Source organism: Lissotriton helveticus, chromosome 5_1 (assembly GCF_964261635.1).
Source record: "Lissotriton helveticus chromosome 5_1, aLisHel1.1, whole genome shotgun sequence".
NCBI lineage: Eukaryota > Metazoa > Chordata > Amphibia > Caudata > Salamandridae > Lissotriton > Lissotriton helveticus.
The window spans coordinates 2,121,753,679-2,121,772,403 of record NC_136065.1 but is presented as its reverse complement, the minus strand read 5'-3'; the positions used below and the strand labels follow the sequence as shown (position 1 = coordinate 2,121,772,403).

General features: G+C 51.8%; 2 protein-coding genes across 6 annotated transcripts in view; one reads left to right on the top strand and one right to left on the bottom strand.

Annotated features, from left to right (window-relative positions):
- The window catches only part of FAM78A (family with sequence similarity 78 member A), a 984,894-nt gene that overhangs the window by 45,395 nt on the left and 920,774 nt on the right, over window positions 1-18,725 (bottom strand). The gene's annotated exons all lie outside the window — the stretch shown is intronic.
- The window catches only part of NUP214 (nucleoporin 214), a 369,960-nt gene that overhangs the window by 175,941 nt on the left and 175,294 nt on the right, over window positions 1-18,725 (top strand). For all 3 annotated transcript variants that reach the window (XM_078646199.1, XM_078646198.1, XM_078646200.1), the window contains exon 24: window positions 8,667-8,772. In XM_078646199.1, the coding sequence (XP_078502325.1) occupies window positions 8,667-8,772 (106 nt within the window). The remainder of the gene's footprint in view (window positions 1-8,666; window positions 8,773-18,725) is intronic.

Genomic DNA, 18,725 nt, shown 5'->3' with positions numbered 1-18,725 from the left:
TTTGAAAGTGAATCTTCACTCTACAATCTTCAAGGATTACTTCAGTAACACTTTGAGGCAGTAAGTGTTTTCTTTCCACTGCTTTCTTCGATGTCTGAATCCCAGAAGAAAGCCCTTTTCAGGGCCTGCTCTTCATGTGGGAAGAAAAGGCTCCATGTGGATGATAAGCATACCTTATGCTTATATTGCCTTTATCCTGACCACGTCCCTGCAGACTGCAAAATATGTAGGTCTTTCCCTAAAAAGACCGTGAGAGACAGGGAAGGTCGCCTTCTCATCTGGCTCGACAGGCTTAAGGACAGAGACACTCTGGAATCTTCCGAGGGTAGTGTCTCTAAGGTCTCAGAAGTCTCTCAAAAGAGGCCAAGGGTAACTTCCCCTGGCCCCTCAGACACTCCTCCTAGGAAGACAGCCAAGAAGTCTTCAGAGGCAAGATCTACGACATCTTCTGTGTCTGTTAAGGATAATCAGACTTTTAAGAAGCCTGCTCAGTCATCTAGCAGACCTGCCCAGAGGACTACCTCAGTAACTACCACTGTGTCAACGACGTCAGCGTTGTCTCCTTCACCGTCGACGATGACATCTCCATCATCGTCATCGACAGGTAGACCTATTTCCTCTGTTTTAATGCTGAAATCGTCGTCGACGACAAAGACCCTGTCGACGTCGAAGACTACGCCGTCGACAAAGTACGCCGTCGACGACGGCATCCTCTCTAACGAGCCTATTGTCGTCGACGACGACGTCGACGAAGAACCCACCGTCGACAGCCCCGACGACGAAGGCATCGACGAGGGCATCGACGGCGAAGACGTCGACGGTGAAAACGTCGACGAGAACGACGTCGACGACGGGCTCGCCGTCGACGAGTGCACCGACGACGACGCGGTCGTCGTCGACGACCAAGTTGCCATCTACGGAGATTCCGTCGACGAAGACCTTACCGTCGCCGAAGGACTCGTCGTCGACGACTAAGTTAAAGACGTCGTCGACGGAGGACTCGTCGTCGTCGACGAAGTTAAAGACGCCGTCGACGGAGGACTCGTCGTCGACGAAGGCGCTTTCAGAAACATGGAAGAAATCCAAGCTCGTGGAGGTGTCATCCCTCACGCTACCACCGTCGACGACGCCGTTGGCGGCTTCCACCTCCAGTCCTGCGTTGGGCAAGACTACCAAACCGCATATTACGCCGGAAACCACGTCTCCAAGCATAGTGGAGATGCAGCCGCCTCACGAAATCTTCCAGAGTGAAGACTCAGAAGAGGATGACCACCTGGGCCCCGCTACTTCCATCTCGGACCTACATGTCAAATGCCAAAGCACTGACGAGGAGATAGAGGAAATCTCTTACCAGGAGCACTCCGTCCACACTAATGTCAGCACGGAGGTTACCCCCATGATATGCCTGCCAGCTGCTCTGGTGAACGACCTGAAATTCCTTGTACAGGATTACAAACAACGCTTCCCGGACGCTGACAGTAGAGATCAGTCGCCTATCGTTCATAAACCAGCGGCAGCCCCAAAACAGTCTCAACCTCTCCCTCAAGCCCACCATGAGAGGATCCAACTTCAGGAGGTAGTGTCATCAGACGAGGATGAGGAGGAGGAAGAATTGGAGGAAGGAGAGTTCCAGGAGGCCCACTCTACCCATGATGAGGAGGATGAGTATGTGGCGTCTTCACCAGCTTCGCCCCAACCGCGCCAAGCGGACTCGCCGCCGGTAGACATCGGCGGCTTCCATAAAATCGTTGAAAGAGCGGCAAAGAGATTCCATATGGCTATCGAATCCACAGAAACTGAATGCTTCCTGCACGATTTTAAGGAGCAGACTCAAAAGACGACTAAATCTATTCCAATAATAGAATTTCTGTGGGAAGAAGGCAAGAAACTGATGCTGACGCCCGCTTCTGTGTCTGCGGTTGTTCCACGCCTGGACAAGAAATACAAAGCCCCACTGACTGCAGCGGCTTGCCTAAATGGGCACCCTAAACCTGATTCAGTGGTCACACAGGCGACCCAGAAGCACTCCCGCAACCCTTCCTCCCCGCTGTCCGCTCCTCCGGACAAAGAAGGCAGGAAGCTGGACACAATCGGAAAACGGTTCACGACAACTTCGGCCATGACCGTCAAGGTGGCCAACTCCATTGCCCTGTTGGGGCGTTATAATCGCCAACTCTGGGAAGACATAGCCCCATATTTGTCAGACCTGCCTGACACAGTCCAAGGTGAAGTCAAGGCTCTACTAGTGAAGGGTCAAACTTCAGCAGCCGAAATAATAGACTGTGCTATTGATGCTGCCATGACTGGCTTTCGTCAACTTGCTGGAGCTGCGGTCCTACGCCGTCAAGGATGGCTTAAGGCGACGTCGTTCCGCCAGGAGGTGCAATCCAAGGTCTTGGACATGCCCTTCGATGGCCAGCACCTTTTTGGGGACAAGATCGATGAGGCATTGCAAACCATAAAGAAGGACACGGATACGGCCAGGGCTCTGGGGACCTTACAGTCCCGGACCTAGTCCTTTCGAGGCAACAGATCCAGAGGGCAGTCCTCGTATCGAGGTTCCTATCAGAATAGGTCCTCGTACTCCTATACTAACAAAGGTCAATACCAACACAAGCAACCTCAAGGCCGTCAATCGTCCTACGGACGATCGAACTTCAGAGGCAAGAATGCGAAGAGGGGCACTGGCGGCCGCCAGTGACTGGCTACTCCAGCCAGTCCGGACACCCTATCCCTCCTTACAACTTGGAGGAAAATTGACCCATTTCCTCAACAATTGGCAACTCATAACCACGGACCGGTGGGTTCTCCAAATTATACGTTTTGGCCATTCCCTCGAATTCACCACCATCCCTCCCAGAACTCCTCTACGCAGACGGGCGCACAAAAACCGACGCCTGCTTCTCCAGGAAATTTCTGTAATGCTGAAGAAAGGAGCTATCGAGCGCGTTCCAGCACCCCTGAAGGGGAAGGGCTTTTACTCCCACTTCTTTCTTGTACGCCAGAAAGAGGACAAGTGGAGGCCCATTCTGGACCTCCGAGCGCTCAACGTCTTCCTACGGAGCCAATCGTTCAGGATGGTGACGATTCAAGAAATACTAGTGTTAGACGGGGACCCAGAGGGTCGGCCGAATACTGGGGGAGAGGCCGCCGATGAGGGCCGTCTCCGGCGATCGTACAGACAAGTCACTTCCCTCCCCACAGATAGACACCACACCAGGATGAGATCAACACTCTTTATATAGGGTTCTTGCGGCAAGGTTATCAGCGGTACAGGAGATTCAGGACTCAAGGGTCCTCTCAATTCTAGTCTCTGTAGGGAAAGGGGTAGCGGGACAGTCTTGGTACCGGGTCGGTACAGAGGGTGGTAAGAGAGAAGCTCACAATCCTCGAGCTTAGGAGTCTGCAAGGTTGGGCCGCGGCAGCGCCAGCCGGCTAAGATGAAGGTCGACAACGAAGGGGCCGCGGCAGCGCCAGCAGGCCAAGGTGATGGTTCAAGTACAGAGGGCCGCGGCAGCGCCAGCAGGCTAAGGTGATGGTTCAATGGGCAGAGGGCCGCGGCAGCGCCAGCAGGCCAAGGTGGTAGTCCACGTTGCAGAGGGCCGCGGCAGCGCCAGCAGGCCAAGGTGGTAGTTCACGTTGCAGAGGGCCGCGGCAGCGCCAGCAGGCCAAGATGATGGGTTCACGAGGGTGGGCCGCGGCAGCGCCAGCAGGCCAAGACGAAGTGTTCACAGGGCAGGGCTGCGGCAGCGCCAGCAGTCCGTCAAGGATGAGTTCTTTTCGGTGTCTCTCAACTCCAGGATACAACTGCCCTCCTGATCTGGGGCTGCCCCAGTTATAGGTCTGGATCCCTTTGATGTCCGGACCCTCGCGCCTGGAGGTCGGGAGGTCCGGAATGAGGGGGTCCCGACTCCCAGCAGGGGGTTGGAGCCAGCGCCCAGGGAGGCCGGGGGTGATCGACACCCGGCGGAGGAGAGCCGTTGACACCTTCTTCTTCCATTGACCTGCCAAGTGGTCTCTTTACCTCCCGTGTGGAGGTTGGTGCCGCGATGTCGGGGCCGGGCCAGGCCCAGGGTTGGGGTCGAGTCGAGGCCATGCGGCCTCGTGCTGTAGTGTCCACAGATGGCGGCTGGGCCGGGGCCATGGTGCTGACGGGGACCAGGGCCAGCCGGTATAAGAGGGTTCAGGAGCTGGCGTCCCGTTGTGGACGGGTTGTGGGTTGCCTCGGGGGGATGCCGGGGTGGCTCTTGCTGGGGATTCAGGGAGAGCCGGGGTCTGGGCCCCGTTGTGCGGAGGGGGGACGGCCCAGCCACGCGGCCTGTCCAACAACTAGGCATTCTAGAAAAAGGAGATTTCATGACATCCTTGGATCTCCAGGATGCCTACTACCACATCCCCATCCTCAAGTGTCACAGAAAATTCCTGAGGTTCGAGGTTGCAGGGCAACATTATCAATTCAAGGTACTACCGTTCGGCCTCAAATCCGCGCCGCGGATTTTCACGAAGTGCCTTGCACCGGTGGCAGCTTTCCTGCGTCAAATGGGTCACCAGGTCTTCCCCTACCTAGACGACTGGCTGGTGAAAGCACCCTCGGCAAAAGACGCAGCCGAATCCTCCAGCGCCTGCACAAATCTTTTTCAGAGGCTGGGATTAACTCTCAATCTCAAGAAATCTTGTGTCATCCCTACGACAAAAATTACCTTCCTCGGAGCAACCTTGGACACAGAGTGCGCAAGAGCCTTCCCCTCGAAGGAAAGGACAGACAAGATATTGTCCCTGGCCACGACTGTGGCGCACAGGACACAACTGAAAGTCCGGACCTATACATCCCTCCTGGGCATGATGTCCTCCTGTATACTCCTCGTCCCTCACTGCAGACTCAGGATGCGCCCATTGCAGGAGGCGCTCGCGAGCCAATGGACTCAAAGTACTGGCTCTTTCGAGGACACTGTATGGATAACACCCAAAATGACCAAGAGTCTCACCTGGTGGAGGCGTCGCAAAAATCTGACCGTAGGACTGTCATTTCTCCTTCCGGCAACACCTCTGGTGATCACCACGGACGCTTCCCTGGAGGGATGGGGCGCTGTCCTTCAGGACCTTCGGATCAGCGGCAAATGGGACACTCAGGAAAAACAGCTTCATATAAACCTTTTGGAGCTGAGAGCCGTGTATTTGGCACTACAGGCCTTTCTACCACGCATCCAGCACTCCCCAGTGCTCGTCAAAACGGACAACACCACGACGATGCACTATCTCAACAAACAGGGAGGAACGCGTTCGCTCTCTCTATCACGCGAATCGCAGAAGATCTGGAACTGGCTAGTGCTGCATGGAATAACACTCAAAGCCGACTATGTGCCAGGCAAGGACAATACCATCGCCGACGCCCTAAGCAGGCAAAGATCCCTCTCCCACGAGTGGGAACTGAGCGACAGCGTGCTGACTCACATCTTCTCTCAATGGGGAGTCCCAGGAATCGACCTGTTTGCCACTAAGGGGAACGCCAAATGCCCAAGCTACGCAAGCTGGCATCCCCAACAGGGATCACTGGGGAATGCCTTTTCCATCGTTTGGTTCAGCGTGTTTGCGTACGCTTTTCCTCCGTTTCCCATGATCCCGAGGCTCCTCAGGAAGATGAAGGCGGAGCCCTGTACCCTAATCCTGATTGCCCCGTCCTGGCCGAGACAGCACTGGTTCTCGGATCTACTTCGGCTCTCTATCAAGACACCGATTCGTCTGCGACAACACCTGAACCTCCTGACGATGTCCAAGGGGCAGGTGCAACACCCGAACCTGCAATCGCTCAGGTTATCGGCCTGGCTCCTGAGCACAGAGAGTTTGGTGGCCTGAATATCCCACAGGACTGCAGAGATATACTGGCAAAAGCGAGAGCAGACAGTACCAACAAAACCTACTCTCTCAAATGGAAAAGATTCTGCATTTGGTGTTCGGACCAGGGCCTGCAACCACTGTACGTCACACCTGAACAGCTATTGCCATACCTACTGCACTTGGCACAATCAGGACTGGCACATGCATCCATAAAAGTCCACCTGGCAGCTATATCGAGGTTCACCAGAACTTTCACGGGACCTTCCCTGTGGTCCAGTAGACTGGTCAAACAATTCCTGAAGGGGCTTTCTAGATCCTTTCCGAGGCCTCGGGAAAGTCCCCCGGACGTGGCATCTGAAACTAGTTCTCAACCAACTCATGAGGCATCCCTTTGAACCCGTTCATCGGGCATCCATCAAATACATCTCATGGAAAACTGCGCTCTTGCTCGCTTTAACATCGGCCAGGAGAGTAAGCGAACTTCAAGCTCTGTCCATTCAGGATCCATACATGCAATTCAGACAGGACAGAGTGATGTTAAGACCGAACCCTAAGTTCATACCGAAAGTGCCTTCGGACTTTCATCTCAATGAACCAATAGTCCTTAGGTCTTTCTTTGCGAACCCTTCCACCGCAGCCGAAAGAGCACTCCATTCTTTAGATCTCAAGAGATGTCTAAAGTTCTATCTGGATAAAACCAAAGCCTTCAGAAAATCTTCACAACTATTCGTGGCATACAGCAATCCAAGAATGGGCCTGCCTCTCACGAAGCAAAGCATCTCGAGATGGATTTCCTCAGCGATTGCATTCTGTCATACCAAGGCCGGACGGCCTTTGACTGATCATGTCACTGCACATTCCACCAGGGCGATGTCCACCTCAGCAGCACTTTTCGCTGGAGTGCCGATCCTGGACATATGCAGAGCGGCGACCTGGAAGTCACCGCACACTTTCTCCAGACACTACTGCCTGGATATCGAACTTCAGAAGGATGCAGCAGTGGGCCAGGCGGTGCTACGCCATCTCTTTCAGTGAGGTGAGCCTTCCCTCATCCCGCCATCCAGGTATGCACATTCTCTGCTATTGTGATGCTCTGCTTATGCTGTCTTTTTACATGCTATAGGACAATGTGTGCATTGTCTAACATGCCTGCAGGACACCTTTCCATCACGAATGTGCATGTCTAATTGCTAGCTACTCTGATTCAGGCATGTGAATCTATGAAAGACACCCCTAATACTGGATAAGAACTGCGTTACTTACCTGTAACAGCAGTTATCCAGTATTGGTGTCTTTCATAGATTCACATGCAACCCTCCCGCCTCCCCTGGGAAGTCTCACATCCCTGTCTAACAATATTACGCCTAACTAGCTGAGTGCGTACGAAAATCTGAGGGACTGAGGCTCCTCCCAGGAAGGTTCTAGAGGGAGGTCGGAGCTGATTGGCTGACTGTGAGAGTTTGGTCCTTTTTGCATAAGGACAAAGAAAGGCTACTAAGGGGAGACCCTTAGGCCTATTTTCTCTATGTATGTCTATAGGACATTACTTTTTTATGTACCGGAGGCTCCCGTCTCGACGACGGGGAATGATTCAGGCATGTGAATCTATGAAAGACACCAATACTGGATAACTGCTGTTACAGGTAAGTAACGCAGTTCTTCCCGAGTGATGTGCCAGATTGTGTGTGCTGATGAAATGGCCACAAGAGAAAAAGGGTCACATTCCAGGCCACACTCGCCACCAAACGGAGGAGAGGGAAGTCTCCATGACTATCAATTCACTGCTATTGTGTCCATTCACAGGCTCTCGTGTTGCCCTGTGCAGCCTCAATGATACCAAGGCACTCCCATGCCCTCTGGTTTGTGATATTCTGTGTATGTTGCATATTCTCTAGTATAATAGTCAACTACTCTCTGCTGCAGGCTGCTTCCTAGTGGACGTTCATTAACACCTTGACCGCGGCGCCGCTGCCGCGCCCTGTGCTGGACATTCCAGAACAGGGCGCGGTCGTGACGGAACCGTTCCGTCATCAGCACAGCTCAGCCGTGACTGATGACGGAACGGTTCCGTCACCAGCATCGAAGGGGTTAAAGGCTGTATGAAAGATGGGTACACCCATTAAAGTTAACAGACTGCCAACTCTAAATAGACTTGATGATGCATACAAGTCTTGAATATCTTAGCAATATGTTGGTTTTTTGAGGATAGATCTAGAATTTTTGCAGTCCCAAAATGTATTCCCTTTTGTGTGACTGTGAGCATTCATTTGCTCTTTTACTGTGCGAGGGGCCATCAGCAGACTTGTGATGTTCATTACACTCGCTTCTTTTCGGGACTTGTCACTTTTTTTCTTGTTAAGAGTTCTGCCCAGTCCCTGGCCTATGTGGTGGAGATCAAGCCTGTGTCCCTTCTCTCTTGATAAGAAATGGGAGTGTTTTCACCCTGACTACATTGGTGGGAGAGATGTCTTGTCCTTTCTTTTCACATTGGCGGGTGGCAGCATCTCGCCTCTGTAGCATGGCGTGCTGGTGCTTAACCCCATTCCTCTACATTGGAAATGGTATGCTATGCCTCTTATTTCTACACCGAAGGGGAGGTGTCATCCCTCCTCCTTGCATTTAATGGCGGTGCCGGGTCCCCTTTTCTCTAAGCTATGTGGTAGGTGGCCTATCTTTTCCCTCTATATTATCCTGCCCTTTCTCTTCACAGGTAGGTGGTGTCACTTTTCTGTGCCATGTGTGAGGAGCCTGGGTCAGTAGCAGTGTGCAGTGTTTAACCTGTAGTTTTCTTTATAAACATGGGTTTAACCTTCCCTTGTATTTACCTGCAGTGAACCCCTCCCTCACTGAATCGACTTTGAAAGCGGTGCCCCAGGTGGTGAATGTAATGGAGCTGAGGAGCAGTGGCCCACCCATCAGCAGCCCTGCGGTGATCGGGTGAGTGCACTTTCCGTTCTTAGTGCTTACATAGCGCCCAGCTGAACGTAACCAGGTGTTCGAGGCATGTGGGCTGCTGAATTCATATCTATAGCATAGATCGCCGCCTAGTGTTGGGTCCGGATGATGGCATATTGTTGTCCTGGAAGAGTCTTCGAAGTATCACGAGATAGGTGGCTCCTCCCCTGGACTACAGTGCGCATGGGCATCGACTCCATCCCCAGAGTGTTTTTTTATTCCGCCATTGGGTTCGGAAGTCACGCCTATACTCAAGAAACCTACAGCTGATCCGTCTGACCTAAACAATTACCGACCCATCACCAATATCCCCACCCTGGCCAAACTGCTGGAGAAATGTGTCCAACTCCAACTAACAAAACACATTGATCAATTTGACCTCCTCAACCCTCATCAATCAGGCTTCCGAGCGAAACATAGCACGGAAACAGCTATGACACACATAATTGATGACGCCCTCCAAATTCTTGATCGCAATGAGTCCTGCCTCCTCATCCTTCTTGACCTCTCTTCAGCATTTGACACGGTCAAACATGAGAACTTGCTGGAGCTGCTAAGCACTTGAATGGGTCTATCGGGAACTGTTCTCAAATGGTTTTCGTCCTTCCTTCACAACCGGTCTCAGAAGTTCAAGATTGACAATGTGCTATCTACACCTGTGCCTGCAGATCTAGGTGTCCCACAAGGATCCTCCCTCTCCCCCACACTGTTCAACCTCGTCATGGAACCGCTCGCCACCTTGCTCCAAGCTTCCAATGTCCAATTCCATATGTACGCCGACGACACACAACTTTACCTAAAGCTACAATCCCCGGAAGATATCAAACATCTGAACTCCACACTTATTGACACTCAATCATGGCTAGCCGATAATCACCTCAAACTAAATGCTCTGAAAACTGAGTTCCTACTCATCTCACCCCCGGCGAAAATTTCCACCACCCAAACCTGACTCAATAACCTAACAGCACTCAATGTCCAACCTACCATCGTGGATTCGGCAAAATCCCTAGGCATCACACTCGACGCCAAGCTCAACATGCAGCAGCACGTTAGCAAAGCCACAAAAGGAGCTAATTTCCAAATCAACACACTGAGGAAAATTAAACCTTTCCTCCCTGCCGAAGACTTCCAAACTGCTGTACAAGCTTTAGTCATCCCTCGAATAGACTACGGAATTGTGGCCCTCAGCGGACTCCCACTATCCACAACAGCACCATTAAGAGCCTCACTGAACGCTGCCGCGAGACTCATTACTGGCTCAAGAAAACACTCGCATATATCCCCAGATTTAAAGTCTCTAAAATGGCTGCCTTTTGAAGCCAGAATACAGCTAAAAATTGCTGTTATGACACACGCGGCCGTGCACCACAAGGCACCCAACTACCTCGCTCAAAAGTTGTCTATATCAGGAGGTTCGAGATCCAATAGAAGCACAAAAAATCTACTCCTGAAACCTCTTAGATTCCGGAAAGAGAAAACATACAAGCGCTCCTTCTCAGGAATGGCACCCAGGATCTGGAATGCGCTCCCTCCTGAAACCAGGCTTATCTCCTCCACCGCACTCTTCAAGAAAGAGGTGAAAACCATCCTTCTGGCCAAGATCTCCTGATCCTTATAGGTGCTGGATCAGAGACTCTGCATGGCTCTGTACCACTGTCCACATTGTCCTTTGGCACTACACTTCTACTTGATGGGGACACTACTACGCTACTCTCGTCTACCGACCAATGTCGGTAGACGAAACTTTGGTTTACTGATTCACTCTCCCGATGCCCCCACTCAGTGTCTCTAAACACTAAGACATTGGTATAAGCCATTCACACACCCAAGGTGTACCTGAACACCTCTGTAGTGGGATCAATGATTGGTGCCGTCTTATATTACCTGTTTACCTGTTTGTATATTGATATGTTTTATGTATGTTATTATTATCCTACCATGTCAGTGACTATTATATTGCTTCCGTTATCTCTGTTCATTCCTACTGCCCCTACCCTGTCTTTGTGAAGCGCTCTGATATCTGTAAGGATCTTGTTCGCGCTATATAAAACTTTGAATAAATAAAATAAATAAATGTATATTCGTTATCTCCAGTTCTGAATCGATATAGACTTTTCTTAAGGCCTGGAGGCCCTTTCCTATACCGTCGGTATTGTTTTTGCGCTCGGTGCCCATCTCTGTTCCGGCTCGGTTCCAGAGTCGGACGTCCCGAGGAGTCGCGTAACTCTTTGGTGCTCGAGGCCCAGTCGACGCAACAAGGCTTCCATCATGGAACGGAGCCCATTCAAGAAATGTCCCGTGTGTGGATCGAAGTATCCCCACATTGACGTCCACCCGGTGTGCAACAAGTGCCTGTCGCCGGACCACGATGAAGCCAACTGTATGGCTTGTTCCAAGTTTCGTTCGAAGAAACGATTCGACTTCGGCGCGTGGCGCGCCTGGAGGCCCAGCAGTCGGCTCCGGCACCGGTGGACATCTTCGAGAGAGAAGAACCAGACGATGACGAAGTTCATCTGCAGATTTCACCTCCTGCGGAGGAGATCAACTACGACATGGACGTCGAAGCGCTCGATGCAGAAGAAGTCGTCGACGAGGTAGGAGACAACAATGAGGCCTATGGGGCCATGGAAGATAGCTCGGGCGAATAGCTATGCCCCGTTCATACACTCACTAAGGCTCAGGTCGCGGGATCGCCTCACGGCCTTACCCAAGACCTTGCACCCGAATCTACGGCCTCGCCTACGGGCCCGGCTACGGACACTTCTGCGGAGCCGCCGGTCGTCAAAACGAAACCGAAAGTGAAACCCTCGGTGTCGACGAAACCCTCGGTGTCGACGAAACCGAAAGTGATGAAAACGCCAACGAAACCGAAGACGTCTGTCCCTCTGGCCGCCCCCTCGTCTTCCGCGATGTCGGGGCAGCCGAAGCCAAAGAAGGCTGTCGACCCGGTGAAATCGACCAAGGGCGTCCAGCCAAAGTCGGTCAAGGGCGTCGATCCAAAATCGAGCAAGGGCGTCGAGCCGAAGACTGGGGCCCCAACCCCGGGAGTCAAGGCCACCGACCCGAAGTCGTCGGTGCCGAAGGCCGTCAGCGCAGAAGGAGGACACGGCGCACCTAAGAAAGCTGCTCCTGTACCTCAGCCGGAGAAGATCAAGACATCGACGCTCCAGTCTTCACACGCTGGTGGATCGAAGACGTCTGTCGGGTCGACGAAACCGTCCGCTTCCTTTACGAAGCAGGTGTCGGACTCACTGCAACGCATCAGGAACAAGGCTTCCGCGGTCGATCCGAAGGATGCTTCCACCCTGAAGCTGGCTGCCAAGACGCCAACGTCTTCGACGCCGCTCCTGTTTACGTTACCGCCTAAGGTGGCACCGAAAGCCTTCGCACCCAGGTCGGTCACCAACGCGCCCGTGCAAGGGTCTGCTGGGCCGAAGACTTCTACGCAGCTTGTGAGCTTGAAGCATCGACAACCCTTGGTGGAGGAACAGTCGGAACACTTTATCGACGCAGACACCGGTAAACTTACCCTCTACAAGAGGAAGATCACGGCGACGCAGCTTTTGGAGTCCTACACGATTCCTTTGAAGCGCAAGAAGCCTTCTACGGATTCCCCGGTTCTGGTTGAGCCACTTGCTACACAGACTCCAAGAGTTGCTACAGCCTCACCCCCTTACTCAGATGTGGAGGCTGGGGAAGGTGATGACGAACGGTATAACTTTCCTGCCACCACTGATCCTGAAGATCACCAGGACTCTTGGGCAGATGCAGGGGACCCGGGAGATCCACAAACTGCCCCGGGCACTCAGGTGTACAATGTCAAAACCTCTCCTACTGAGGATTCTGCGGCATTTAATGCTCTCATTGAGAGGGCAGCTACAAACCACGACGTCCAGCTGCATGCTGACCCTGTTGACGTGGACTTCCTTTTTGATACCTTTTCCACAGCAGAGAAAACTGTCAAAACGCTCCCAATGTTGAAAGGGGTTCTCAAACATGCTGCGGACATATTTAAAGAACCCACACGTGCCAGGGTGGTCAACCCTAGAATTGAAAAAAAATATAAGCCGGCACCTGGCGACCCGACCTACATCAAGGGCCAGTTGCCATTGGACTCTCTGGTCGTTTCTAATGCCCGGAAGAGGGCGAATTCGCAAACCACTGGTGATGCTCCTCCCCCAGACAAGGAATCTAAAGTGCTGGAGGCATCAGGGAAGAGGGTGGCGGCTCAAGCAGCCAATATCTGACCTATCTCAAACACTCAGGCACTCTTGGCCAGATATGACAGGGCGCACTATGACACACTAGAGACCCTGCTACAACATCTACCCGATCAGTATAAAGAGGAGGCGGAAATGCTCATTCAAGAGGGGAAGCTCATCTCCAACGCTTCTATTAAATGTGCACTGGACGTGGCGGACACCGCTGCCAGGGCTATTAACACCAGTGTGATGTTGAGACGTCAGGCATGGCTCAGAATCTCCGGTTTCAAGCCGGAGATACAAACCACCATCCTCAATCAGCCGGTCAACCCTGATAGGTTGTTTGGACCTGAGGTGGATGCCTCACTGGAAAAAATAAAGAAGGATACAGAGACTGCAAAGTCCATGGGAGCTCTCCAGTCCCAACAGTTTCGGCGCAGTACTTTTCGTCGCTCAGGCAATAGAGGTGTTTCCAGAGGCCAGATGTCCCAGCAAACGCAATACACTAAAAGTGGGGCGCAGTCCTCTTATACCAAGCAGAGTAGAGGCGGCTATCGGGGCAACAGTGCCAAAGGCAGAGGCCGTGGAAATAACAACTCCCATTCCTCTGCCACCACCAAGCAGTGACGCCCTGCCCCCGACCACACAACACCTGTCGGGGGGAGGCTCCAGCAGTTCCTGCCAGTCTGGAAATCCATCACCACAGACAGGTGGGTCAGAAAACGTATCCAGTTCGGTTATTGTCTAGAGTTAACGTCCACTCCACCCAACATGCCACCAAAACACTGTCCTATGTCCACAGCGCATTTGCAGTTATTGCAGCAGGAGGTACTTGTCATGCTGCAAAAAGGGGCAATCGAGCTCGTGCCGGTGGAGGAAGAAGGCACAGGAGTGTATTCCCTGTACTTCTTAATCCCAAAAAGGACGGGTCCCTCAGACCCATTCTGGACCTCAGACCCCTAAACCAGTATATTCTCTCAGAACACTTCCACATGCTGACGCTGCAGCAAGTTCTTCCGTTGCTCAACCAGGGAGACTTCCTCGCAACCTTGGATCTCAAGGATGCATACTTTCACATTCCACTACATCCATCACACAGAAAATACCTCAGATTCACAATTCAGGGTCGGCATTATCAGTTCAAGGTCCTTCCTTTCGGAGTGACCACGGCGCCCAGGGTGTTCACAAAATGCCTGGCGACAGTGGCTGCGCACCTCAGGAGGCAGAACGTTCACGTTTACCCTTATCTGGACGACTGGCTTGTCCAAGCAAAGTCGGCCCAGCTGTGCGCCGCCAACATGTCCCACACCATTCACCTTCTTCACAGTCTGGGATTCTCACTCAATTATCCCAAATCGCACCTTCAGCCGGCCCATGTGCGGCAGTATCTGGGCGCGACGATAGATACTCTGGCGGCCACGGCTCAGCCGAATTCTGTAAGGATCGACAGCATTCAGTCGCTCATCCAAAAGTTCAGACCGCAACACTCGCTTCCAGCAAGAGTGTTCATGCAGTTGATAGGCATGATGGCCTCCTGCATCTTCATAGTCCCGCACCCGAGGCTACATATGCTTCCGCTTCAAGAGTGCTTGGCTCGTCAGTGGAATCAGGCTCACGGACAGTTAAAGGACCTAGTGTTGGTGACCGGTCGGGCATACAACTCTCTGCATTGGTGGAATCCACACAACCTTTGCAAGGGCCGACCGTTCCAGGAGCCTGTGCCACAACTTATCCTGACAACGGACGCATCTCTCCAGGGTTGGGGAGCTCATGTACTCCACTACACAGTGCAGGGACTATGGACTACGCAGCAAAAGAAGATGCACATCAACCACCTAGAGCTGATGGCAATCTTCATGGCAATGAAGGCATTCAAAGTACATCTGTGCAACAAAGTCGTGTTGATCCGGACGGACAACATGACGGCCATGTACTACATTCAGAAGCAGGGAGGTACACACTCTCCACAGTTGTCTCATCTGGCTCAGAGCATGTGGAAGTGGGCCATTCAGAGAAACATCTTCCTCATGGCGGAACACCTCCCGGGCAAGGACAATCAGATGGCGGATCTGCTCAGCAGGTACAGCCACCAAATGCACGAGTGGGAGATACATCCATCAGTACTCCACCCGTACTTTCAGCAGTGGGGTCATCCACAGATAGACCTGTTTGCCACAAGAGAAAACGCAAAATGCCAACACTTTGCCGCCAGGTTCCCTCACCCACAGTCGCAGGGCAATGCGATATGGATGAACTGGTCAGGCAAATTTGCGTACGCTTTTCCCCCAGCACCTCTCATACCGCTGGTGGCACGAAAGCTAAAGCAACACTCATTGACACTCTTCCTGGTTGCTCCAACGTGTGCACGCCAACCATGGTACACCACGTTTCTAGAACTCTCCGTGGTACCGCATCAAAGGCTGCACCTCACGCCCAGACTTTTGACGCAGAGCCATGGCGTAATTCAGCACCCAGACCCGCAACAGCTCAACCTGGCGATCTGGCTCCTGAAGTCTTAGAATTTGGCTACCTTAACTTGCCTCCCGACTGCATGGATATCATACGGGAGGCAAGAAAGCCCACCACCAGAGCTTGCTATGCAGCAAAATGAAGGCGGTTTGTCATTTACTGTACAGAACACAACATCAACCCGCTAGATGCATCCACTCACAACATCATCTGTTATTTGTTACATCTTTACAAATGCAAGCTGGCATATGCTTCCATTCGGATACACTTATCCACCATAGCAGCTTATCTCCAAAACAGGCAGCATCTCTCCGTTTTCAGAGTGCCTGCCATTAAAGCCTTCCTAGAAGGACTGAAACGGGTCATCCCTCCCAGGACCCCGCCAGCTCCTGTATGGAACCTTAATGTGGTCCTCACCAGGCTGATGGGCCCACCGTTCGAGCCTCTGCATTCATGCCAGGTTCAGTTTTTAACATGGAAAGTGGCTTTTCTAATAGCCATTACGTCTCTGCGCCGTGTTAGTGAGCTCCAAGTGCTCACTATACAAGAGCCATTCATACAAATTCACTCAAACAGGGTGGTGCTGCGCACTAACCCTAAATTTCTTCTTAAGGTGGTTTCACAGTTCCATGTCAATCAGACCATTGAACTGCCCGCGTTCTTTCAAAACCCAGAGACTGTAGCCGAAAGAATGCTCCACACTCTTGACGTCAAACGAGCTTTGATGTACTACATCGATAGGACCAAGGATTTTAGGAAGACACAACAACTCTTTGTTGCCTTTTCAGCCCAGCACAAAGGCAACCCCATTTCTAAAGCAGGTATAGCCAGGTGGATCGTTAAGTGTATTCAAATTTGCTATCACAAGGCTAAGCGCACTTTAACGGTCCCCCCCAGAGCCCACTCCACCCGCAAGTTGGGGGCCTCCATGGCTTTCCTTGGAAATATCCCTTTGGAAGACATTTGTAGAGCAGCCACATGGTCTACTCCACACACATTTACTAAACACTACTGTGTAGATGTGCACTCCAAGCAGCAGGCAGCTGTGGGGCAGGCTGTTCTTAAGACACTTTTTCAAACGTCTGCAGCTGGCACAGGCGACCGCCGTTAATGGAGGGACTGCTATATATTCTATGCTATAGATATGAATTCAGCAGCCCACATGCCTCGAACTGAATATGCTACTTACCAGTATGCATCTGTTCTTGGCATGTAGGGCTGCTGACATTCATATCGCCCGCCCTCCACCCCGGCGCCTGTAGCGGCTGCAGAATTCAAACTTATTCTTAGCATGGTCATCGCTCACACTGTTACACTCCATCTTCTCCACAATGGCTAAAAACAATCTGGGGATGGAGTCGATGCCCATGCGCACTGTAGTCTAGGGGAGGAGCCACCTATCTCGTGATACTTCGAAGACTCTTCCAGGACAACAATGTGCAATCATCTGGACCCAACACTAGGCGGCGATCTATGCTATAGATATGAATGTCAGCAGCCCTACATGCCAAGAACAGATGCATACTGGTAAGTAGCATATTCAACTGGGCTTCAGCCTTGGACGGCTGCTCTGCAGCCCTGCACTGAGCATGATAGCTTGTTAAAAATGCACCCTTTTTCTTTCAAGGACGCCTGCGTCACGAGGTTGGCGCTGCTGTGCTCAGGAATCATTTGGATTCCTTTCCTGATACTCATAAATGTTAGTACTGGTTTACCCATTGAAAAAAGTCAATTTAGAGGAGACGAGGAAAGCTCTTCCAGCCCTGTGAATAATTGCGTGACTAGTCTTTAATCTTATTACACCTTACTAAACTTGTTCTTGTGTGTGTTAATGAAATTTAACACACTGGGCTCACTTAATCCTTATGCTAGTAGTACTGATTTTGTGGCCATACATTCCATGCCTCTTGTTATGAACCATGTTGTGTGCCGTGCTTGGGGGAGTGGAAGCGTCTCCTTGTTACCAGTCAGAACCCACATATCCTATTCTTGTCTTTGACTCTCCTCCAACATGCTACTTACTGAGCATTTTCATATCCCAAGGGTCTTGCGACGACCTTGTTTGTATTGTCTCATCTGGCACACCATGTGTAGGAAGCTGGCTCTTTGTGATATATCGAAAACCAGATATACCGTTTAAAGAGTGCAGGGGTTCCCCTATGAGTGGACAGGGGCTTGCTTTGTAATCCCAAAGTGCTCTGTTAGGAGGCAGTGGGGTCAAGCAGCCTTAACACAGAGGAGTACGAGCATTTGCAAATCCACACAATTATCAATAAATTACATAACAAGCAAGAAGGAAATCCACACCAATTTATAAAAGTATCTTTATATGTTTAGGCATCAGAGAAAAATCATTCCGGTAAGCATGTTTTTAAATATCAATTCTTTTCACTCTTAAAAGGGGACACTGCAATTTCTGAGTACTGCAATGTTATCCTATTGAAGTAAGAACAAGTTCTGCAAACAGGAACAGTACAGCAACTTACAAGGCCAATCTCCAGGAGTTGAGGTGAATGGTGGGCAAGGTCCAAGGCAGCACCAACAGAACATCACCAGCGGCACGAGGATGACTGGGTGCAGGGTGCAAAACAGCGTCGGGAGCCCAATAGGTTTCTATGGAGATCTGTCACTGTAAAAACAGGCTGCAGGCTCGGGCTGGATGGCCAGTCTGGGTGAACCAACAAGGGGGTTCAAGGCTTGTGATCCTCAGGGATGTAGGGGCACTTGCGGTCCTTGTTTGCATTGCCCGGGGGCAATGGATACAGAGGTTTCTATAGGCATCAGGTTTCCTTTCTGGGAACAGTCGTGGTAGAGGGGGGCCTCATGCAGAGGCTGCAGGCGACGTCTAAGAGTTCACGAGGGGTGAAACCGCAATGGACTAGTACTCTGGAGGGCTGGAGGAACCTTAATGACTCTGGTGGCCCACTTCAACGTGGGCCGGAGGTCACTGGGCAATGGTGGCCTCACATGCTGGGTTTTCCCGGTTCCAGAGGCCTGAGAGTCTTTTCTTTTTGGAGTTCCTGCAGGATGCAGGGAACAGTTCCGCTGTTCTTCAGGATGTCTTGGTCTTTATTAAAGGCAATCCATTCTCCCAGGTTTTGGAGACCCACAGCTGCAGGACGAGTCGTCTTTGGTGCAGGTTCGACAGAGAACGGCAAACAGGACAGCAGGACAGGTGGGCAAGTCAGGTGCTCTCTTCAGTCTTCTGCTCCTCGTGTCCTTCTTCATAGGTCGTTGGGATCTGCTTCTCTGGTGCCAGGG